Here is a 26,294-nt window from a genome sequence, read left to right as displayed (position 1 = left end):
CCTCTGGGAAATCCAGCAGAGAAGCTGGGCTGGTGTTCCAAAATCTCCAGATTATATCTGGGTAGGAATGCTTGGCTTCTCCCTCTGGGCAGAGCATCTCCCAATGGGATGCTATAGTTCTTATCAGTCATGCAGTGACATTCAATAGCCTGTTATCAGCAGATGTCCCCCCAGAGGAAAGATTGGGTGTGGAAGAGATAAGTTAAGTGTGCCCACTTAACAGAAGACAACTGCCATACAGATGACAAATAAAATACAATTTGCTTGGCAATCCAGGACACAACAATACATCTATATTTGCATTAATAATAAGCCATCACAAAAGGCATGGGATAGCAAATGTTGTAATAATATGCGGACTTAAAATTCTTCCTGTCAGTAGTTTAGAGCTTTTCCTTCTCTGTCAGTAGCTGCAGTGTTATTGCAACTACTATGGCAGGGATTCCTAATTGATGAGACATTAGCAATTTATTGTTTAGTTGGACAGGCATACCTCCCTTCCACACAAAAAGCTTATTGCTTCCTAAATTCTATAGATTTTAAGATCTATGTTTCACCTGCCTTGTACTAAGGTAAACGGGTTTTCTGTAGCCTAGACAAAAGGCAGGACTGAGGGTTGTGAGCAATATTTTTCTGAGGACAACTCATAGCCATGACTTGCTGATTTTTGCCAGCAAAGAGCTTCAGCAGAGCTTCCTGAGCCAACACCTGTGGTGACAGAGCAAGCCCCTCCTGGGCTGCAGTGGGCTCCCTTATCACAACTGTGCAACCCTGCCTTCTGGTCAGCAGAGAGAAACTAATTTAGGAACATATTGTATCAAACACCTTTGCATTTCATACCAGATTGATGCAGAGTGTAACTTTTGCCCTGCAAGAAGCTTGGCTGTCAGGTTTGCCTCCTCAATCCCTTTGCTTCACTTCTTGTCTTCTGCACCTCCTGCCTACCAGTTCACACTAGGCAGCACATCTCATGGGAAGAAACCTCATGCAAAACTTTTTATCCTGGTAATAAACATGTTCCTTAAAGTCTATTCCTTCTTCATCCCTAGTAGAGACCTTGCAGATTGCTATGCACTGACTGTGATCTCAAAAGAGACCCAAAAGCAGCGAGTCAGAATCATTGTGGTATGGATGTGTGTAACTTGTCACAGGACACATAGAAGAATGTAATGCTGTGCTGTCATTTAAATACCTATGGAGGGGGCACAGTGCCACGTAGCCAGGCAGCATTTGCTGAACTTTTTCTGGTTTCCATGTGCAGCCCAAATTCCAAATGGTTCCGAGGAATTGCCTCTACAAATGCAAGACATAATAATGGAACAATAAGGGTTGAAAACTGCTTGGTGGGTGCCATCAGAAACAATACAATACAAAAGCTGAATACACAACATGGAAAATACTGGTGCCCCTGTACACTGTATTAGAAGAGTTCCTTGAAACAGTTTGAGATTTTCACTTTGTCAGCATTTGTCTGAATTTTCCCATTGTCTGGGTAGTTCTCTGAAAGAGAAAATGAAACATTCTCTGAAAGTGAAACATTCTCTGAAAGTTTCCTTTCAGTTTGCAGTGTTGCTTCTAACTGCTCTACTGACTTTAGAATGTGTTCTTTGCTTATTAATAAATAATGTATAAAAAATAATATCAGGCACTCATTGCTTTTGGATATATTCAAAGCTCTGGCTGGGAATCACTACATGGGGAATTTAAGTCCACATATGCGGTCACCATAACTGAAAGATTTTTTACTTAGTTGGTAGAAGCAGATTGTTGAATGCTTGATTACTGTGAAAGTTTCTCCTGCACCCAACAGGCCTGTGCTGCTGTGCCAGTGACCAGGCTATCAGTTTCAGTGTTTTATCAGGTCAATGGAAACAAGCTCAGGTTATACCAGTAATGCGAGCAGCAACAGGAGATTATTAAATCACGCGGCACTAACCCAAAGACACTGATTCTACTTGCTCTCTGCTGATCTCCTATCTTTACAACTCTCTCTGAATGTACTCTGTACTATAAAAGTTGCCACGTGGGCAGATTCAAATCTTACCCCATCCCATTACTGACATGGTTATGAGGAAATGTCCAGGCAGTGGCTTCGTGCCTCTGAGCAGCAATAAGTACAGCAGTGCAGAACTGAGTGCTGACCACAGGAATGATGCCAACAAGAAATAGTGCAGCAGGACAGCCACAACTCTGCACCAGGAGTCTGTGGGAGTATCCACCCTGTCAGAGGTGAGGTGGTACTGGTGGCATCATAAGGAAGGTATTGCTGGTAGTGTCTGGTGGTATCGTTGCTACACTTTCTGGAAATTTGACTTTCAATTCCAGAGATGAAGATGATGTTAAAAATGAGCATAGAAAAGCAGAGACTCACTAACATCCACTGTACAGATAAGTTTTAAGTTTTTCTATTGGTAGAAGTATGTTTAGGAGAAAAAAAGAAGAGAAAAATGAGAAAAAATCTCAAATATTTTCTCATTTTCATTTATATTAAAAGCAAGCTAGAGAGGAGAAACTTTAATACAGACAGAAACTAAAACAATAACTTATTTGCAGAATCACACCAACATTACTCTCAGACAGCTTAACAAATCCATCAGTTTTGTCTGACTTTGACTAGAACAGAGAATATCCAGCACTTTTTAGGACTAGGCCTTGACTGACAACAATTTGGGATGTATTTTTTCCCTTTCTGCTCTTTTTGGGATCTTTTTCATCAGTGTTAAGAAGCAAGTTAGCATAAAACAAGTATTTCTAACCATTCTCCAGAGTGCAAGAGAATAATAAACCTCCACTTCCAAACTTTGTCCTATCTCTGAATCACAGAGTCAATTAGGTTGGAAGAGGCTTCCAAGATCATTGAGTCCAACCTATGACCAAACACCACCATGTCAACTGGACCCTGGCACTGAGTGCCATGTCCTCTCTTTCCTTAAACACCTCTGGGGACAGTGATTGCACCACGTCCCTTGGCATTATATATAGTATATATACACATATATATAAATGTGTATTTTTATCTTTTATATATATATATATATATACATATATATACACATTATCATAAATCAATACATTTAAAAGGCAGAGGCTAGAAGCTCCTACAGTCTTAAAAACATGAACCTTGATGGAATTGCTGCAAATCTGCATTAGTCCAAGCAGGATGAGAAACAGGCATTAATCTATTATAACTTCAGCTCTGCTGGCATGACTTCCCTATTTGTTCAGAGGGGATTCCCAGGATACCATTAATCACAGGCATGTCCATCAAGAAAATTTGCTGCAATTGTGTTTGTATTAAGTCATTCACAATAAAACAGTAGCACAAGCTAGCTACCACCTAGGAAAAGATATAACTGTTTACACATTGTAATACCAGAGTATGGGGAGAGGTCACACTGCTGGTGGAGCACTGTGACACATTTTTAAAGCCTAGACTTGAGACAGTGAACTGAAAAGCTCAATGTGTATCACAGACCTGTGTACTCTGGGTCTGTGTTGTCGGTGCCTGACCAGGGTAGTGACAGAGGTGTCAGCCTCTGTCCCAAGCCATGCTGTGTGGCTTAGCTATTTTTGAAAATAGTATTTGCTAATTAATAATATTGCAATATGTTCTAAACTAGCTGCTTTTAATTGTTTTCCTCAAACTACATGCAGAACAAAATATTGTAACTTAGTGTAAAATACTTGCAGTTTAACATCTTCCCTCTTACCTAGTGAGTATTTGAAACAAAATGATAATAACCAGACCAGCCATGGACAATCCAACACCAATATAAGAAATATAATCCAAAAGCTTTTCATATTTATATTTTATATGTAATGCCCACAAAACCAATTGTATCACTTATATGAGATGAAAAGAGATACATTTCTTTCTAAAGTTTCTGTTTCTGGTTGCTCATAGGAACAAGAATGTTTCAGTAAAGTTATGATTTTTGCTAGCCATTGCCAGAATTTTTAGATCCCACAGAATTATTCTAGACTCCAAAACTAGAGAAGCTTGTGAAAAACACCAACAAGAGATTTAACAATACCAATCAAATATTCATCAAAATAGCAGATTAAATTATTAATAATAAAATGCAAGGGGACACAGACTTTACAAAGCAGCTTTTAGCTTTTCATACTGGTGAGCATTCTGAATTTTGACTTCTTGGTCTAAGGTAAGATATTACAAAGAATTATAAATTGAAACCAGTCTATGTTTGTATAGTGACAATAAAGCAGCAAGTAAATGTAAATGTATTCAGTGAAACAGGAAATGCTGTTGCCTTTGCATAAACAGATGGGAATCTTATTTAGAATATAGTCAATTTGCGCAAAAAGGACATGCATAACACAAAGGGAAATACAGAAACAAGTAAATAGTACAAATTTGGAAATGCTGTTCTGTGAAGACAGTAAAAATGAACTCTGAAATGCTGGCACACTGAAATTAGTGACCACAGATATGTGATTTTATCCAGGGTGTGTTTTGTTTAGAGAAGCTGAAATAAATACTGAAGGAATAACAAACATCAGAACCAGGCAGTCATTCCTAAATAGTCTTGTTGGTAAAAGAGGGCAATGTATAAAACTTAATGGTTGAAAGCTTAATATTTACAGTTCAAGTACTTTTATAAACACATAAGCAATGGGAGTAGTTAATGCTAAATCCTCTGAGCTATTTACCCAGCACAAGGCAGTGCCACAGCTAGTCCAGATTCCAGGAAGCTCTACTCTTCACTTGGGGACACTTCAGCCTTTAGACAACCCCTCATCTGACCACCAGCTTCTGCAACTGAGGTGCAGAGCTGGAGGCTACAAAGGCTGAGCAGGGGGAATGAATTAGGCCAGCCCTTCCCTGCTGAGGAGCTGCACCAGCAGCTGGGCACAGGCACAGGTCGTGTCAGAGGGAGCCAGGACTTGCCAACACATTTGGCTATTCAGCAGCTTGGGCACAACTTGCCCAATTTGCCACATCTGCCACAGGGCAGAAACAAGTACATGGGGACACTTTAAACTCCTGTGCATTCTAGCTTGAGTGCACCTATGCCCTTGTATTGCCATGAGTTAGAAACAATCAACCAAACAAAAAAAAAATTAAACAACCTCAGACGCTTCCCAATGAAGAAAGGACAATACCCTACCATCAGAACAGCAAAATTAGTGGTGTGATTACACCTGCATCGTTGACAGGGTAATCCCAAAAGACACAGGCATGACCACACAGCTGCAGTTCAGATGTGTCCTACTAGGGGTGGGGATTGCAAAGAAAAAAAGTGGCTACAGAGACATAGACATAGGCACCAGCAAACTGTGTGAATTGACAGTGATTTGATTTTGAAAGGGGAGCTGACAGCTACTAAGCAATATATGGGTTTCATAAACCTTGTGAATTATATCAATAACAGCATAATTTGGCATTTTAAAATTACTTTATGTGCCTTTCTCAGACAAGATTGCCAATGAAATTACCAATTCCTGTGAATTATCCAAGTGATCAGGATTCAGGCTTCCACTGTCTAAGCATTAAAGCACTGCCAGTTGAATTATTTGTTAGCCAAACAACAGCTTTCAGGTTTTGGTAGCAGTGTTACTGCCAACCAGAGCTGAATCCACACTGGAACAGGAAGCAAACAATGATAAATGGAGTGGCCCTTCCCTCCCCTCCTGCAGCACAGTGGTGCTCGTGCACTCACACATCAAATGACATGCAGACATTTTCAAACATACTTCTGCAGGGGACAGCAATTAGAACTACTTTTAATGAGCAACAAGCAGCTTGGAGTGCAAATAAGAAGTGAACACAATCATTCATGGTATTAAGTAGTTCAATTAAAAATTATGAATAAAAATAGGAGTAAAAAAGTTTGTCTCATTTCCTTAGTAATTTCCTTAGAAATGACACATTTCCTGGATCACTTAGCTGTATGGTTTTGTGGTGATGATTACTGATCTGTCATATGTATGTGTTTGAGCTTAAAAATTTTGTTAAATATTGTAAGAAGCCAATTACTGCTTTCTGGAGAAACCATGCCAAATTTGAATACACATTATCTAAAAATTCAAGAGGTTTGGCAAATGGACACTCACATAGGAGAATTGTCTGCAAGAAAGCAGTAACATGTGGCATCAGTTCCTGGTGGAGGAAGTCAAAGGACAAAATGGTTTTATCTGGAAGTAGGAGTTAAAAGACAGCATGAAAAATGAACATTCCCCACATTAATATGTGTATTGGCCAAGTCATGTTGACTTTTTTCTTGTTTTCCAAAATTTTGGCTGTCTTCTGGAGAGAAAGACTGTCCTCCATAGACCTGTTTTTTTCATTCTTGATATAGGACTAATGCACCTTAAGACAAATCCCCTCTGGTATTCCTATGGCATTTTATGGAATACACTTTTGCTCACAAATGTCCTAGTTTAGCAGCACAGAGTCAGCAGTATCAGCTGTTACATACAGAAGTTGAAGAACATTTTCTATGCCACTTGATCTAAACACAAGAAGCCTGCACTATGCTCATGTACACATTCAGCATTTACAGATTTTTGTTTAGATTTTTTTCAAAATCCATATAAGTAGTTGAGAAAACCTGCTATTCCTATGAATGTTAAGAGAGATCTTTAATTTTTGCTGAGGTGGAGTGTGAAAATAATTATTATCCTTCTCTTAATATCATTTCTGGGGGAAAATACTGGTAAATGAGAAAAATAATATCCTAAATCCTAATATATGCACACCGTCCAAATGGCCAGAGTTTCAATAACAGTAAATAAGAAATAGTCACACCAGGGACACTTAACTGTTAGTGCAAAGTCAGAAGATAAGAGACTGCCTGGCCTTTTGCCTTCAGGTCTCACTTTTTGACTGTCTGGGTTTTTTTTCACACTTCCACCAAATTAGAGTTCATCTAGGTGATTTAAATTGCTCATCTGAATTGTAGCTTAAGTGAGGAAGCAAAATCCTAAATTATATAATAGGCTTTTTTATTGCTGTTATGCTTTTGACTTAAGACCAAGAGAGATTGATTTGATCTCTCTCTAGTCTGATCATCAGGTGAGACTAATGTAACTGTACTTCTACAAAATATCACAAATGTGCACTTAATATTGAAGAAATCTGTTGGGACTTCTTGTAAGACAAACTGCATTCAATATCTATCTGTCTTGAGGGGAGTATTATGTTATACTGGCATTATGATAAAGGCTTTGATTATATGATCATACTGTTTTTCCACATTATTGTTTTCTGAAACAGAGAACAGATATGGCAGTGGCCAGTTAATGAGTTATTCATTGATTTTGTTGTTGGTGCTGGGTGTGTTGGTTACTTGGTTTATCTCTTCACATATTTTCTAACCCTGGTGAGAGAACTGAATTATTCATTTCCCTATGGTCTTGTATTCAATTTATGTTCATCATTATGATGTCTAAGTGCTCCACTAACCTCACCTTTGTTATGCTGTTGTGATTTCTCAGTGTTACTGACACTACACTGAGAGATGGAAGAGAAGTCTGCTGGTTTCAGGTGCCCGGTGTGAAACTCTCGTGATATCAGAGAAATGCACATACTTGAAGCTCAGCAGAAGAATTATAATATTTTTTTTTTTTCCTCCTGGTCAATACCAATTTATCCTCCAAGCACTGCAGAATGTAAGTAATGGAATCTAGGAAAATCCCAAGTGAGTAATCCAATTTACAGGTGTTAGGATGTGGATGTCCTGACTGACACCTGACAGCAATAGGAATTTTGGTTGAAATGGTTCATGTCTTCAGATTTCAGGTGAAGTAAGTATGTACTTGTTCTTAATCTCAATGTTTGTAGAGTTATGGTAAAGATTCAAGACACCCTCAATTTTAGAAAATAAAACAACTGAAAAAGTCACAGTCACCAAAAGGATTTTGGCCATTACATGTACATTTGCATTCTTCTATAAATAAGATTCTCCAGCTCATTTGATGTTTGCATTTCTTGTACCAGGCATCAGCATGCATAAAAACCAGCCAGCTAAGGGGTTTTTCCCCCCAAAGGAGATTTTCAGTGAATATTCATTAAAAGTTTTCCCAGCTGCAGTTTTCTAAAGAAGAAAGGGCTTACTTAAAATGTTGAACAGTATCTGAACTTCAGTACTGAGGTCACCAATAAGCCCAGGAGCATTTTCCTGTATTTCTGGTTTTGTTGATTGATACTTTCCCTGTGCTGTATCTGCAACAATTAGCAGTGTATGAGTTAGGATTTATGATTCATACTGGTGTTCATTCTGTCTAGCTAAATCCAACAACATACAGGACTTACTTCTCTGTGCCAAAAACAGAATCATAGAGGAGCTTGATTTCAGTGGAGCAGACTGGATTGCAACACTGGGCTGTGAGATGTTACCAGTGAAAGAAAATTCCTCCATTGCTTTCATGAGGCTGCATCAAAATAATGAGTGGGATAAAAGTTATAATTATTTGTTATTATACAGCTACAGGTTCAGTTTCTGAGCTTCCTGTCTGATTTGGTTCTCCAGTGGGTAGTGCTCCTCATTTCCTATCCCCATCTTTTCTCTAAAGCAGAAGAATCCAGCAATGCTTACATTGGTGTAAATTGGGAATTGCACATTGGAGTTGAATGGCAAACATATTTTAACTTCATGAACTGCTTTCATCCTGAACCAGAAGGGGAAATGCTGTTGACTTACATCTAAAGAAAATGACAAAAGCTGAAGTACCTGGTTGTAGCACTGATGAGAGTATTGTGGATGAATTCTGTTTGTTGGCATCCAAGAGTTGACTCACTGAAGCCATTACGGCCACAGATGCCTGGATCAAGCAGAAAAATGGCAATATTCAAATGCAGTGGAGTAAATCACCCCATGTGCTACACACTGAATGGGCAAAGTAAGAACACTTAACAAGCATTGCTTGAGAGTACACAACAGAGTAAAAAAGTAAAAGAAGGCATTCAAGGGAGCACAAACTTTGTGCCAATGGGTTCATAAAGCCACACTTTTATTAATTTAGTTAGTAAAGATTTAATTATTAACTTAAACATTAAATGATGCTTAAAAATGCAGATGTACATCTAAACAGCTGATAAGTTTACACTCAGTTCTGAGAACAGACCCAAGGGTGATTCCACAAGTACATGCTCGAGGATGCTTAAATAACTCTTCTAAATGACAAAATGAATGCATTTGTTTGTAGTGTTATGTACAGTTAAGAGAAAGAACAGTGTCTTTTCTGCTGGTGGAGGGGGAGACAGAATTGATAACACAAATATTAAGCCCCACAAGTCTTATTTTAGTTCTAATAAAACTCACCTGAAAGTCTTCTGAAACATTTGGCTTTTTCATAATGTGCAGCAGTGATGTTCTGTCTGGTCAGTTGGTCTGTCATGGAGCTGAGGATTTGAGTGTTACTTACAATAACTGAAACCTTCCCAGAGCCCACAGTTTCAACCTGTGAGGAAAATGTCATTTAACAGGAACAAAAGGAGGAAAGGCAAAAGAGTCACCACGTCATAGCATTCTCACACAAAATAAAAATATACAAGTAATAAAATAAAAATATACAAGTAATTGGCCATCCAAAATGTTTGTGTTAATGTCAAGTATGTGGTGTTTGCAAATTCTCCCTAGAGATTGTTTTCATGAATTCTTGGAGTATCTTGGGTTGGAAGGGAGCCCTGGAGGTCCCCATGCCCAACAGGGGCTGAAATCAGGCTGCTCAGGGAATCACTTTGAATATCCACAACCTCCCTTGGAAAACTGCTCGTGTTTGAACAGTGTTAAGGAGAAAAATATTCTCTTATTTAAATGGAATTTCCTATATTGCCGCTTAACTCTATGGGCACTCATCCTAACACTGCACACCTTGAAGAACAGCCTGGCCCCATTGTTCACCTTGCCATGAAGTAGCAGCAGGACCTCTCCTTTGTCTTGAGGTCACTGAGTTCTGAGTCTATAAACTTCACTGCACCTTTCATTGTTCCTTAAATAACCACAACAGGATTTTTTGAAAGGCCATCAAAGGAACTTGAAAAATGTCCTCTGGAACAATCATGCCTCTCAACACAGGGTTTATAACCTGCAATGAGGACATTATCACCACTTCAGTACATTGAACAGAGTGTTAGCTTGGAATAAATGTTAAAAAAACCAAAAACAATAAAATATTCTGCTGCTGGAGGTACCAATATGAGTGCTATAAGCACTGGTTGGAACCAGTTTGAGTTGGTTAGCACTGAATGAATAGAGATTAAATCTCTATAGCATCTTTAAAGTCTAAACACAAAACCAAGTTGAGGCATCTAGCTGTACCTCCATATAATATATGAAGGTACAGCTATATAACAATAAGAGACAGAAAATCTGCCAGTCATCAGATCAAGTCATCTGGTTTTTAATCCCATCAATGAATAACTCTACTGAATTGCTTCAGTAACTGAATTGTTCTCAAATTATTTATGTTGGGAAGCTACCAAAATCAAGATTAATTCTATCATGCAGCTTTGAAGAATTGATAAAACTTGGCAGGCAGGTAGGTAAGAAAAGTGAATGTCTTGCATAGGGAGGAAGGAAATTTGCATTTATAATTACTGGAGATAATATTATTTGACTTGAAAAGATCTGCATGTGCACGATGAACCAACAGTACATCATGAACACCTGCGTTCACTGTTTGTGGTATTTGTTGGGTCCCCAGGATGAAGGAGGAATGATGAATCTAACTCCATGTTCTTAGAAGGCAAATCTATTATGATATGATATGATATGATATGATATGATATGATATGATATGATATTACACTATATTACATTACATTACATTATATTACATTAAAGAATGCTATACTAAAACTATACTAAATAATAAAGAAGGGATACAGACAGAAGGCTTAACAAGATACTAATTAAAAACTCGTGACTGACTCCTCAGAGTCCTGACACAGCTTGGCACTGATTGGTCATTAAGTAAAAACAGTTCACATGAAAGCAATCAAACAACCACCTGTTGGATAAACAATCTCCAACCACATTCCAAAGCAGCAAAACACAGGAGAAGCAATCAGATAATTATTGTTTTCATTCTTCTCTGAGGCTTCTCAGCTTCCCAGGAGAAGAAATCCTGGTGAAGGGATTTTTCCAGAAAATATGAAAGTGATACACTGTTCTTGCTTCTGACTTCTAGCATCACCTTGGATTCAAAATAAGTAATTCTATTTAAAAGTAATCAAATGCTTTTAAACCTAGGCTCTCACTAGCATGCACACCTCCTGCTCCCATTCCCCAGCTCCCCAAGCTGCCCTCAGCTCACTAGATGGCAGCCCAACATCACAGCTCCCAAGAAACCCACACATTCCTGATGGCAGCAGAAAAACCATGTGTCGCACCTTACTGGCATTGGAAATAGCTACTTGTAATATTATATATTGCTTTGAACCGTTTAGTGAAGGTTATGTACTGGGAAAATGTAATATTGAGCTCAAGGGTTTCTCAGGAAAGGATCCAAGCAAGTGAAGCATTGGGTTGAAGGTACAGTAGTCAAACAAAAATGCACGAGGAAAGGACTTCTCTTATTTAGTGGGACTGTACCTGGTGTATTTTTTTTTCTTTTTTTTTTTCAGTTGGGACTAGGGATAAGGAAGTGAAGCACAGAAGCAACAGAAGGGAAGCAGTGTCTGTAATGTGCTTAGTCATGTTCAGCTCTCCATGTTTTGCAGAAACAGCAGGGCTAAGCCTTAGAGCTAGACTTAGGGAGTTATGCATTTTATGGATTTTATAGATGGCATTCATGCAAGAGAGTTTGAATTTGGATTCTTGATGGACATAAACATTGACAGAATGGAAAGTCTTCACTTTTAATCCTCCTGAACATGTTGGTGTCAGTGTCACCCTCATACCAGTCTTCTCCCTTTCACTGGTTTGGTACCCTGGGTCAGCATCGCCTCTGCTCAGAGGCATTTGCTGTGAACGAGGAACCTGGCTGAGGAAATTGCAGGCCAATTAAGAAAAGTGAAATGGGATGCTGTGTTCAGGCAAACCCAAGCAAAATAAAATTATCACCATTGGAAATTCAGACCGTCTGCACAGCAGACACATGCCAAGAATGCCACAGGAAAAAGGCTTTGGTCATTTATTTTGCTTTCTGCAAAGTTTTGAGGGACATGAAATATATTTCCTGCCCCAATTTTCTATTCCCACTCCCCATTTTTTTTCCCCCGGGACAATGCAGAATCTCAGAAACTGTTTAAGTAGTAATTTAAGATTACCTGTGATGCTAAGGAATCCAGATTTTCATTACAATTCAAATTTGGGGAGGCTTTAAAGTACGAATTTTCCTTTCTCTGGAGCACATCTGGGTTCCTATTGAAGCATTACCTGTAATTTTCAAAAAGCAGAAAGATATGCATTTAGTATGGGTGTTCTCACACATTCACATGATCTCACTGGGACTTAAAACTGTTCTGTGGCTGTGACACCCTATCCAGTGTTACTTTCTGTTTGCTTGTAAAATTTTGTCTTTCAGGGTTACAAGTGACCATCAATTATTATCTATTTATGGTTCTTTTCAGAACATGTGGTTTACATTCTTGTCAGAGGAGCTGACATTCTTTATGTCCAAGTCAGACAGGATTTAGTTATGTTAGAGCTGCAAAAATACATCTTTTAATTGGGAAGCACTGGAATCAGCTCTGAGCTGTCAGAAAGTCTTTTTACCATGTCCTGAAAAACAGAGTTTATATGTCATGAAAGAGATGCAAAGGACATGTGGACCAGCAGCTGTGCAGCACTTACTCCTCTACAAGGTCCCTGTCAAGGTCCCTGAAAGCTGGGGCAGTTCATGGAACCACAGTTGATGGAAAGCATCCTGAATCCTAATGCTAGATTGTAGGATATAAACAGATTGTTTTGGTATTAAAAGGTTGCTCAGGACCCTGACTCTCCTCCCAGCCCCAGACAGGCACAGACCCATCTCAGCATGTGTACCTGAAATTCTCTGCATTTGGGGCAGAAAGCTTTGCAGAAAAGTTTGTGCTCCTGCTGCCTGAGCTACAGAGCTCTGGCTTCAAACACAGACCTCTCATCTGGTCTAATAATCCAACATCTTTCACAAACTTTACATCTGCTTTTGGGAAATGGGAGCAAAAGGAAAGACACACATACCATTCACAGTATCACGTGCACAATCCTTTTAGGAGTGGCCATATTTACCCACTATCATCTGTTCAAAAGTAAGGTTTTTATATTGCTTTCAAAAATGTTCACTGTCTCAGTACTGTAGTCACAGAAATTAACTGCACAGAAAGAAAAAAAAAATAATATATTTCCAGATTAAATATTTTTAGCATAAGGATCAGTTTTCAAAAATGAAATAGTACTGAGGCAAGAGAAGCTCATTGAATCTTTTGCCCTAAATGAAATAAAAGTAGTTAGGTAAATCTTATCTATACCCAAGCTTTTAAGTGCCACAAGTGATATTTTTGAAGTGAGTGAAGTCTTAAAAGCCCATACTTTTTGCCATCTCTTCCATTTTCACTGTTTTAGTCCTAGAAAATTTGTAAAATATTATGAAGCCTCATCTTTGGTATCTTAATACCCAGGCAGAAATCAGACTTGGTAACCTAATGCCACAGATTACAGCAGGGGACAAAAATACACACTTCTGAACAATTAATGGGGAGCAGTCCTTTGGTGACTCTAAACCATGATGGGTTGGATTTGACTTTTGGTGCAGGATGTTTTTACCCTGTTTCTGCTGAGCTGGGACAGGCTGAGCACCCCAGACCCCACAGCTGGTACTGGCTACATCTAAAGGCAGCGTGGTGAGCCCTGTAAACCCTGGCCTGATCCAAAAGAGCAGCCTGCTACATTCTCATGTACCTTACTGCTATAACTTAACACAAATTTATCTCGCAAAGCTGCAAACACTTGGAAAAAATATTGCAGCACACAGGCAGAAAATTTTTGCTTCATTTTAAGACTTGCAACATCCTGGTTTTGCTAACTTTTGCTAATTCAGACCACATTTCAGCTGACTATGTCCCATTAGCAGGACTGACTCAAAGTGTATTTATGGTCAGGGTCCTGAGGGGACTTAGGAAACCTGGAGTGTTGTCTGAGTTCTGGCACAGGCTTTCATGTCAAGTTACTTAACTTTCTGTGGATCTTGTTTTCTACAGGGTCTCAGTTTCCCACTATACCATGACACTTTCCTTCTACACAAATTATTACCAAAAAATAAGGATGCATGATGCTGCAAAGATGAGGTCTGCCTTGAAGCACCATACCTAAGCCTTGCTTGCCAGAAGGTGGTCAGCAGGACAAGGTGTCTCAAAAATCTGGTGGAAGGGACCTCTGGATGTCATCTAGGCCAATAAGAGGCTCCACAGCCTCACTAGGGGATGTGCTGCAGTGACATGATACCTTTCTAAATCCAAGCATTTCTCTTCATGCTCAATCTCAGTGTCTCAAACTGCAGTTTATGACTCTGTATCTTGCTTGTGTTACTGAGAGGGTTTGGGTTTGGTGGTCTTTGCACCTCCCTCTCAGCTGAAGGCTGCTGTTAGCCCTGCCCTCAGTCTCCTCTTCAGCACAGTGAACAAGTTCAGCTCTTTCCCTTGCTTCCTGCAGGCCACCTGTCCAAAGCTCCTCACTGACCTCACTGCATCCTGCTGAACCCTCTCCAGCTTCCCTCAGTCTGGTTAACCTGGCTTGCAGGTGGCAACACTAAGTTTGTATTTCCCAGTGGTGCCTCACCAGGACCAGGAAGGACAGGGTAAAAGTGTCCATCAACCTGTCTCCCTCCACATAACACAGCTGCTCTTCCACCTTGTTTGCAGAGAACCACACACTGCTGGCTCATATTGAACTTGGCATCTCCTGTAATTCCCAGGGAGTTTCCAGCATGCCTGCTCCTCAGCCAGCGAGTTCCTGCTCTGTACCAATGTCCCTGGCACCGAGATCGGCACTTATTCCTCTTGGACACTGTGAGGTTTCTCTTGGAATGGTCTTCAGCTTTCTCAAGTTCTTCTGCACTGGAGCTCTGCCTTCACTGTGTCAGCAATGCCTCTGCCCCGCCCCAGGTTCAGTTTTGTGGGTGCATTTGAGAGAGGACCAGCAAGTCCTCTTGTCATGAGTCGTGGCCCAGGCTGTGGGTGAAGACACTGAATGGTTCTGCCCTGCCATTGACCAGTGGCTCTACTTTTACAACATCCTGATCAAGCCACTGATTGCCTGATCAAGCCCTTTGAGCTTGCCTGTTGAGTTAACTTTCAGCCCAGCAAGTTGTTCATTCACCCAACACATGTGTCTTCACCTACCAAACAAGAACACTGAGGGATGGTGTTGAAGGCATCTGTAAATCAAAGTGTATTACATCTTGTTACTCTTCTGTTGTCTACATACAGTTATTTCATGGGGCAGAGAGTCAGATTGGTCCTACATGTAAATCCATGCTGCTCCTGATGGTCTTCTGGTCACCCATATGCATGGGAATAGACTTCAAGAGGATATGTTCCAAAATGCTTGTAGCACCTGAGGTAAGCCTGACTGGCTTATGGCTCCCCCAGATCTCCTTCTTGCCTTTCTTAAAGGTGAGCACAATATGAACCTTCTTGCAGTTCTCTGTGGCCTCTTTTCATCACCACAGGTGGCAGGAGCCCACAGGGGCATCAGCCAGGTCTTGAATGAATCCTCTCTAGACCCATGTATTTGAATACCTTTGGGATGATCCTGCTGTCCCTCTGAGGGGTGAAATCCAAAAGTAAGCTGCTATGAGCACACATGCATTCATACAAGCTTTTTATTTTCTTTTTCTAGTTATTCAAGCCCTGATCTGAAAGTGCTTTGGGCTCGTTTATATGCTTATACTACTTGGTTTCAGACTTAGAAAGGAGAGTCCATCTGAAATAAAATTTTCCCACTGAAGCAAATCCCTAATTATTCCAAATATTTTAATGTCATTAGGATCACTCCAGATTAAAACAAAACAAAACAAAATAAAACCAAAGCAAACAAAAAAAGACCCAAACAGAACAAACCACAAAAATAAAACCAGGCCCTTTGTCATGATTTGTGAAAGAAAATAGCCATGACATAATGTAGAAAAGCAATGAACAATGAGCAAGTAGAAATTTTTTCATCATTGCTGGAACAAAAGTAATTGGGTTACAAAAGTTGTCTACACTGTATGCCATGCTCTCTTTTCCTGGCAATAAACTGATCACCTCCTCCATACTGCCAGCTCCTGACTGCCCTTTCTTCCAGCCTCCTCAACACCTTTAGCACTGTGATCCCATGCTCTTCATGCTCCATCACATCTCAGCCTCTCTCACCTCTTAGATCCATCTTTATATTTTCAGTACATAAAACATACATCTCCATTTTGTTAGCTGGTGGAGAGGAGACAAATGTTGTGAGTAGTTTATGCATCTCAGTGACTGAAGTGGATTGACTGGCCTCAACCTCCTCACTGGTGGCACAAGTCTCCTTTCCTTTTCCTCTTTGAGATAATTTTAGGCTTGGTCTTCTGTACCCAGCTAGTGAAATGTGCAAAACTCATAAGATTTTGAGACCATTAAGATGTGTAACCACCTAGTAAATTTAGTTGAAACTGGGCAAAAAGTTAAAGAAGGTGCCAAGAAAGTGGAACAACAGACAGAGGGACAGTATAAACTTTCCTCAGGCAAACAGAGTAAAATTGAGGGTTTGTAATTTCAGTAATGTTTGTTATGATTTCAAATTAATTATGCCTGTCCAAATATTTGTACCTCATGTATTTTAACAACTATAACTATTAAAATCTATTCTTTAAGGCAATTCACAGCAAATCAAATGCAGAACACTAGAGCAGTGACCAAAATAAATTACAGAATCATCATAATGGTTTGTTTCCAGTGCCAAAATCCCAGCCATGATTATTTTATTTAAGCCACCTTCTCTGAAACATTTTGCCCAAATGTTCCAATTGTTGGTGATGGAGAGAGATGGAGAAGATTGATTCGGTGATCAGAATCCGATTTATTGTGGGATACAAACACTTATATACTATTTTAGGGAGCCTAGTAATGTGTATTACAATGATTAGGCTAAAATCACATACACAAATTATGCATAGAACAACATCTCTTGCTTGCAGAGTTTAATAAGATTTTCTTCTGCTGGTAAACCTGTCTGATTGAATCTTCTTGCAGTCTAGGTCTCATTTTCAAAGTTCTGTTTGCTTATGCCAAGGCATCCTGTTATCAAATCTCTTATGTTAACCAGGTCCAAAGTCCATTACCTGTCTTCTGTCCCCCAACATTCCAACATCAATCAGTCATGAACTCATCCAACCTACCATTGTCTGCTGGATGTGCTGCCCATCCTGTCATAAGGAAAATAACATGGAAGACCTGAACTTTCCATCTAGCAGTCCTCACCAAGAATATTGTCCTGGGTACACTGCAGATATTTTGTCATCCTTCTGACCAAATGTGTCACATCATTTGAAAAAAGCCCAGCTGAACATGACACATTTGTGTGCCATACTGGCCACGTTGCAGGCTGTTGGCCTGGGAAAAAGGAGCTTTTTACCAGCCCTGGAGATCCTGCAGCCTCCCAGCACAGGGCAGTCACAGATGCCATGCTGTGGCAGAAGGGACTGAAATGGGAGTCAACCAGGACAGTGCTATTCCAGGTGTAGGAAATTTGACTCATCCCAGACCAGTGCCAGTGGCAGCAGGAGCTGAAGGCAGGCATTGTCCTACAGGGTGCTGAGGTGGATGGTGTCCTCAAACACAGGGCAAATCCAGACACGGCAACACTGGTCACTGAGACCTGAATCAGATTTTCAAGTGACTGTGATCTTCAAACAGGGGAATTCAAACAAAGGCCAAATTGTCTAGAAACAGGCCACAGATTGTCAAAACCTGTAATGTCTTCCCCAGATGTATTATTCCTTTGAGATGGGTGAAAAATACAGCCTCACCAAGCGAGAAGAGCCATGCTTGCAGATCTGACCCTGCTGAGCAGATCTCAGCAGCAGGAAAGGTCAGGGATCTCCCAAAATGGAGGTGTTCCCAGAAAAGGTGCCAGCTGCCCGTGCTGCCTGGCTTGAACTGACCTATAGGACAAAGAGATCCCACCCACTCCTCTGGGCACAGCCAGGCTTCATCCCCAGAGCTGCCTCTGTGGAGACAGAAGCACATGGCCAGGAGGTTCCATGGGTTCTCTAGTGCCTGTGCAAATAAAGAATCAAGGCATGTCTATATATATATATATATATATATATATATATATATATATATATATATATATATATATATATATATATATATATATCTTCATCAACAGGTATGTAAAACAATGTATCTATTTAATTTGATGAAGGAAAGAAAGAAACATGATATTTTTGAAGCTTCAGTTAAAAATATATATATGAAACATAATATACACTATATACTATAATATAATATAATATATACTATATATTCGGTCACTTGCCCCTAAAACCAGTTACATCAATGTGGGGTCAAAGCTTCCAAACATGAATTTGCATTGCCAAAACAATACAGGTGGGAGCAGTTGTGTGCAGATGCTGAATGAGCAGGAGTGTGGCCCTCCAGTCTACCAAAAGCTCAAACTCTTAAGTCCATGAAAGAACCAAATTACTTCAGCAGGAATTCACAGGACCAAGAAGGCAAAAATAAAGCCACAGATTCCTAATGCTGAAGGGCCTGGCACAATAATGACATGGATAGTCACACATCCAAGAATCAGATAAGGATGCTATGATTTAAGACAGGCATTATAGGATAAAACAGGAAAACCCCATGCCCCAAATTCAGCCATAGTTTTTATACCCACTTCAGGACAGGTGATGATTTTTATTCTGTCTTTGGGCAGAAATAGTGGGTTTTCTTTGCAATAGTTATTGAACTGGCTGCTACAGCTTCAGGAAACAAAAAGGCACAGTCTAAGCAATAGCAGAGAAGTTGCAGATCTTAGAAATTTCTGAATGTATTATGGTATTTCCTGTGTTTTATGTATTTCCTGTGTATTGTGTATTTCCTGAATGTACTATGATATTTCAGAGCAAGCTCTGAAAATCTTAAGGTTTTTTTAAAAGGAGACTAGCAAATCTTGAATTGCTAAAGGGGCATTCTGCTGCAGAAATTGCAACAGGGAAGGGGTGGGCAGACCTCAGTCTTGGAAAGAAGGATCCAGGACCTGGGGGATCTCCACAGAGCAAGGTTTGCTCACAGTCAATCTCACCAGGTCCCTAAGTGAAGGATGGAGTTGGAATCCTTTCCAATAAGGGTCACAGTGGAAATTGCACACCTATGCACTGGGTGTATGGTTTCAAATAATGCAGAAAACTGGATTTGAGGACTGCCATTTGATCTGACATTTTAATGCCTGTGTTTTGAGACAAACTGACAAACAGAGTAAAGCCAGAACATTCAGAAGTAAACAGCACTGCCAGGAACACATGTCATTGTATATTTCTAATGTTCTCACTGAACTAAAGAGATTGCTTAACTTCTTACTCTTTAATGGGATTCATATAACTGGAAGATTATTGCAAACTATAAGGGCTGTGCCACGTGGCAGGGGTAAGTCTATTCTTGGCACCCTTTGCTCAGCTTTTGCTCATGTTATTGCTATTTAGCAGTTGTGTTTCAGGCTGTCTCAGCTCCACTGCAGCCAGATGTCTCTGATGACACTGGAATAACATCTAAGTGTAGCTAGGTAATGTCCGTCCCAGCCATCAGCTTTTCAAAACACATTGTCTCTCCATTGGAAATCTTACAGGCAGGAAAGGAAATCTCCTCCAGCAATTGAGATCTGTGTGGCCCAGATTTGTGCAGCCCTAAGCAGCTGTGGAGAACCTCTGGATCTGTGGGAGCCGGGTGTCCGGTCACACCGTTGTTGTTCCGCTTCCCAGCAGCACTGTCCCACCAGCCAGGCACTCAGTGGGGCTCAGGAGTGACCCTGGGGCTCAGCCACCTCCCTGCTCTGGACTGGGAGCCTGGGAACCCCCAGGGCACTGGGGAACCTGCAGCACAGCTCCAAGCCTCTGCCTTGCCTGGTGAGCACGAACCCGAGGCAGCCAGGCCAGGCAGGACCACATCTGGCACCAAGGATCCCAAAAGCAGGGAGGGAGCAGGGCTGCCCTACAAATGCCTGGACCCTGGGTGCCTGCTGAGGAGCAGTGTCTGGGACAGCCTCAGGTGGGAGCAGTGCTGGAGCTGCTTGTGCACCCAGCTGGGGCAAGGCTGGTGATGGTCTGCAAAGGAGGGCAAGGAAAGAGAAAGGTGAAAAGGAAGACTGGGCTGACATTCCTTTGGAAGCAACAAAGCAGAAAAGCAGGCAGCTGTGGGGTAAAGAGTTCAGCATTTACCCCTGGAGGTGCAGACAGAGCTGCCATGAAGCCCATGCAGCAAAGGGGATGAGACAGCAAAGGGCAAGTGACAGCAAAGGGCATCAGCCTTACCTTTGCATTCCCCAAAAGAGTTCCTCTGTAACAATGTGACACTCTCAGAACCTGTTAATGCCAGGCAAAACTGTGCTTCTATTTAGAGCTGCCTGGTAACTTCTCTTAGCCTACTGTTCAAGGTCTCATAAGGCTTTTTTTTGTTTCAGAGAGAAATCTATCTTTCACAAATGCAAATTCCTGAGCTGACTTATGCTGTCACACCTATTACACATGTGGTAGCAGGCTTAAAATCATGGGGTTCTTCTGGTTTTATTTTAAGATTCAGAAAACATTTTCTTTGTCTTTTAAATTTTGCAGACATTAATCATGTAAAGAATGCCACTGATTGTTGACTGTACATATTTCTAAACTAAAATTATTAGATCCTTACATATTACCAGGTCACCATGAACTGCTGAGGGAGTTTTAATCAAGCAACATGGGAACTGTTGATGCTAATACTTGTGACTGAAGTCTGAATAAAGAAGAAACTCTACCACTTTGTACAGCAAGCAATGCACCAGGTGGGCATGGAGGTATTTTCCATCCCTGAAGTAGCTGCAGTTTAAATGCCTTCCTTAGCAGCTCGTTTGCCTGCAGCTGGGTTAGGCACCAGCAGAGGTATCCCTGTGCTGCACTGAGATTTAACTCCCTTCTCATCTGGGTTTGGCTCCAGCAAGTCAAAGGTGTGAGCATATACTGATATTAGCAAAGGTAGATTATTACTGACAGTAATAATTTAACAGTGATGTTAAATAATCACTGTTTACTTTTGTGTCCTTTCTTGGGCGCGGGAATATTCAATCCCTGCAAACATCTGATAAATCTCTTGAAGCAAATGTAACCTAATGAATCCTCATATAAACTTTTCTTTGGGCTTCTTGGTCTTAAATCATGTCTGACTCTCTACTGGACAAGCAGCCAGGATTACTTGATTCTTTCAAAGAATTTTAAAGATAGGTCCGTGCATAGTTTTGTGTCACTTCAATGTAGTGAGTATTTTGCTGAGGAAACACTGAGGAGCTTTCTGCTCCAAGTTTGCACACAGAAATGTTTTACATTGTTGTACAATGGCCTGATTTTCAGATATAGAAAATCCAAGTCTCTGGTATGCTTTCAATAAATATTTCCACAATGCAAGTTGCAATGAAAACATGAACAGGTGCTATATGGATGCAAACATACAAGCATCTGCAAAGTAAATATTTCCTTTTTAAGATACAATTTACTAGACTAGTTAGACGTTTATTTATCTCTTGAAAAACAAATCAAATTTCTACCAAAAGAGTGAGAAAATGTCAAGACATTTCTCAAAGTTATATCAAAAGAGTCATGAGCAGTATACACATATTCCAATGAAAACACTCCAGAAATTGCTTGTCATCCTCTTCTGTTTTACAGCAGCATACAAAGTTTGGGATACTTCTTTAAACATTGTTATAAGAAGAAAAATATTTCCTCCTGAGAAGCGTGAAACATGGATATAATAATGTTTGTCAGCTGTCATGCTTAAACATTTAAAGAAAGGAATAAGAACCCAAAGAGTTCAAATGGTGTAGAATAATTTACCCCATTTATTTAAATTATAAAATAATTTATAAATCTTACTTGCTTTGAACCTGAGGAGCTGCCAAATACACAGCACCCAAAGGGTCACAGTCACTACACAACAGTGACTCCAACCAAAATTCTGTCCCTGTGGGGTGAAGACACATTGTAGTGCAGGCTGTCTGCAATGCTCTAAAACGCTTATTATACAGTCATATTCTTGTTATAAACCATTAACTCCTTGTCTGCTGATAAAACTTTAACCTTTTCTGTTCTAAAAATAAGAGTTTTGGCATATGTGTGTTTATTGCCTCTTGGGGACTGACTCTGGTCCTCATTATAGATCTGCACATACCCTGGGGGAAGTGGTGCTGGCTGGCACAGGGTGAAAGTCAACACAGTCAAAGTGAAGAAGAAAATAGAGTTATTTTAAGAATGAGTTGGAATAAACACATCTTTTTTGTCATCAGCATTCACTGGATTAATTCCCATTCTGTAAGTAGGGACAGTACCTTGCTTTTACATGGTGTTTTTTGCTAGTGAGGAAAGAAGATTTGTTTGGCTTTTTTAATTACCAAAGAAATTCTATCTCACTTTAAAAAACAGGACTCAACAAGCTGATGTGATGTGCAGAGGATGTACAGAAATGCAGTAAAAAAAAGGGTTCTGGTCTCTTGGGATGTGGCACAATTGCCTAGCCATTAGATACTACTGATACTGCTACTACTCCAGACTACAATTCCTTTATCACCTTACAGATTGTTATGATGTCTTTTCCTCTTATGAAGAATAAAAATGAGCAATATATGTATTTATTATTTTAATTTAATTGGTGGCAATCTGCAAGATACTCATAATGGTACTCATATTCAAAATATTCATACTGAAAATAAAAATTAACTCATGTCAGGTGACCAAGACACTTTGTGCTGAAGAAGACTCCTCAGGACATAGGAAAGACTATGGAAATGCTGAAATAATTAAGATTTCTTATCACCGGCCGGGGGCTATGTACAAATCACAGACAGGACAGGACTGCTGAGGAATGTGCTTTGAGCTGTTTTATTTTCCAGTATCAGTCTCATTACATGGTTATGACAATGGGAAGATGCCAGCAGCTCACATCCCAGGCAGCAGACCAAGAATTTAATGTTACAACTCACTTTATAAGTTTTTTGCCCAATCACACAAAGCAAAAGCACATTGACAGTAGTTCCATCCAACCACTGTAAGCACACGTACCTTTGGTTAAAACAGTGCTTGCTTATTTCAAATACAATACCTGCTTGTAAGCCTTAAAACACAATGCACAGAGCTCCATTATTAAGCTTAGAACTTTTTAATATCTTGCTTGATAAACTTTTCTGTAGCTTAGGGAGTTATTCTAGACAACTGTTAATACACAGACCATTGTTCTATTTGTCCTTACTTTTCTACTTTTTAAATAATTTTTCTGCTGACCTATCTCATGGCTGCTGCTTAGCTCCAATCACAGTTCTGCTGTCTCTGAGGCCTGTCTTTTGCAGCTTTCCCAAAACCCTCTAATTTTGTGGATTCCCACAATTTCTTTTACAAATGGGAGCACCAAAATTGTTAATGTGCTTCTTCAGATAGCCAAATGTCTTAATAGTCTGCTCACAGAGGTTTAGTCAAAGCCAGGCTGTACCACCACACCAGTGCCAGGCTGGTACAAACCTTTAGGAGGGACAGGGCTGCATGTTGTCCTCTGGGCTCAGCCCTGTCCAGTCAGGGAGTGTCTGCCTGTCTGTCTGTGGCAGCCCTGTTCCTTGTCCTAGATCTTTCCTCTCTCCATGTTCTCATTATTTTTATATAATTATTCTCATTAGCATGGGAAACAGAAAAGGGAGAAGATCCCCAGTGGTGGATCAGCACAGGGACATGAGGAGGGCGCAGGGGCCATGGCACCCTGGTGGCAGGTGAGAGTCCAGAGTGGCAGCAAACAGCACCCGGGGGCCACCAGAGCCCTTCCACTGCCCAAGGTGCCAAACTGCAGTTCCCCCCAGTGCCAGGGAATGGGAGGCTTCATTGGAGAGGGGCAGGCACAGGGCTCTGTGGGGCAGCACAGCCGTGTGAGGGGCTGGTGGCACAGCTCCAGTGGCCCCAGTGTGCATCCAATGGCCGGGGGTCCCCTGGGCTTGGGAGAAATTGTGGGGTTGGCCAGGCCAGCCCTGGGAGCACAAAGGCTGCATGGCCCAGCTCTCCCACTGCTGCCAAACTGTGAACAGCAGCAATGCTCAGCTGGACAGAAACATCTCCTCCTCATCCTGATCCCAGAGAATGCTTTGGAGCCTTGAAATGTTAATTACTTTACAGCGTCCTGCCATAAGCAGTTAAATGTTTGCTTTCCTGCAGTTTAAAGGGATAAGAATGTAAAACTGGATCTAAGAGACACGCAGGAAGATGCTCATCCCTGAGCAGGACTCTTACAGACAAAACAGAGCCAAGTGTAATTTGGTTCTCAAAGATAGGGAAACTGAAGCCCAGAACAGTTTAGTGACAATAAGCTCCATCCAGCTTTGCTAAACTCAGTCTGAGGTTTGTACTGTACTGAAAGCATACCCAGCTACTGTATCACAGGTCTGAGTCCTTTGCTAATAGAAATGCTGCTCGATGATTGCAGGCATTTTTGAATGACAAAATAGGAAAGAAATTGTAATTCATTCTCATGGTTACTTACCCTTGCCATTCAATGGAAAGAGCATCCCTGCTTCTTTCCTTTACATGGCTAACATCATCAAGTATATCTTTGACTAGAATGTTGAGTTTAGATATATGAAATATTAGGAGTCCAAAACTTTGGGTTGCAAGCCCAGCTTTGCAAATGGGAGACAGTTTGTCAACTGGGAAGTTGCAGTAGGATTGTGAGCAAAGCTGATTGTGAATTTCTAACTTCATATGAACACTTTATATAAAATGCAGAGAAAAAAAATACTTAAGGCACCAGATGGCAAAACCAACACAAATGAATGAACAGCTCTTAAAAGATAGTATACTTTTATTTATGAAAATATTAAACCATGTTTATATGATAGAATAAAAAATGGAAAGGGGACCTTAGCACTTGCAAATTTCTATGTGTGTTGCAGCTGCAGGGAGATAAAATCACTCTTGAGTGACTGGATATGTTTCTTCTGCTTTCCTCCATTTCTTTTAAGCCTTAATTAGAGCCAGATGTTTCTTATTTCCTTTCTTTTTTGTTTTCAAGTGTGCACAAAGCATGGTGCCAGCAGTAAACACCATCTTTTACTTTTTTTAATGTGTCAACTGCATCTGAGTCAGAGTCACAAACCAGAGTAAAATTCCAGCAAAGCAGTGCAAGCTTTCCCTCCTACTGTCATTCCTACTGGAAGATGGGCATTGCTGTTTCTGGCAGCACAGGAGCCATAAAAATCCCACCATGTGTCTGAGAACCTTGCCCCTGGTAAATAACACCGGGGGCAGGAGACTGGAATGCTGTGTACCATGAACACAGCTGCCCCTCCCATGCTCTTCAGAGTGCTGGGAGTGATTTCTTGTTGTTTAATTGCTGCTCAGCTGTATGGATCTGCAGCCTGTTTTCCATTTCTTCCTTCTCCTCCTCAGGGAGGCAGAGGCTCGTAACCACAGCATACAAGCAAAACCATTTCTGCTCCAATTTTGTGCCTTCACTGTACCCTTACATTGACCTCTGAGCTGCCTCTCTGGCAGAGTGTTTTGTCAGTAAATGGCAGAAGTCTATAAGTGAGAGATTCCTTTCTAAACTAAATTGCTTAGTATTGCTGTAGTATTTATAATTATGGTTTTCATCTACTTTTCTAAACGTATTTTCATTCTAAGAAACGTATCAAATGCAGAGATCCATGAACTGCAACAGTTACCTAGCAAAGAGGTAGGAATTAGTGTTCAAAAAAAGTCATCTGAGGACAAGTTATTCCTTATTTGACACCTATTTTGAGCAAGCACATATTGCACCTAGAATAGATTTTAAGGACAAATTTTCCGGCAGTTTTCCAGTTGTCTTTCTCCCTTTTAACAGTTGTGCTCTTTGTTACTCAGTCCTTGGGAGCCAGGCTCCCTTCCACTACTGCACATGCTGAAGATCTTTTTGGATAAAAAACTTCTCTGTTTTCTTCCACGAACTTTTGTACCAGCAACTGCTACCCCAACTGCTGTTTAGAGGAACTGAAACATTTTGGGGAAAAGTACCTGTTTGAGGTACTTGATCCACTGAAGTTTTTTAGTGCCTAAGTTTTAAGGATGAGTGAACCTGGAGGATTCAAATTCCTTGCTGTCATATTTGCTCTTCATTCATGCTATGTTCA

At 40.5% G+C, this 26,294-nt stretch overlaps 1 protein-coding gene across 1 annotated transcript; it reads right to left on the bottom strand.

Annotated features, from left to right (window-relative positions):
- Positions 1–360: 360 nt before the first annotated feature.
- ADGRG7 (adhesion G protein-coupled receptor G7) lies at positions 361–8,769 on the bottom strand. Its single transcript, XM_066567779.1, is given in 8 exon segments — positions 361–413; positions 416–445; positions 2,045–2,236; positions 2,239–2,405; positions 3,711–3,816; positions 5,123–5,170; positions 5,173–5,230; positions 8,761–8,769. Coding segments are annotated over 8 exon segments (663 nt in total).
- Between the last annotated feature and the right edge of the window lie 17,525 nt (positions 8,770–26,294).

The sequence above is a fragment of the Molothrus aeneus genome, chromosome 2 (genome assembly GCF_037042795.1).
Source record: "Molothrus aeneus isolate 106 chromosome 2, BPBGC_Maene_1.0, whole genome shotgun sequence".
NCBI lineage: Eukaryota > Metazoa > Chordata > Aves > Passeriformes > Icteridae > Molothrus > Molothrus aeneus.
Note: the sequence above shows the minus strand (reverse complement) of the source record. Positions and strands in the feature narration are given on the sequence as shown.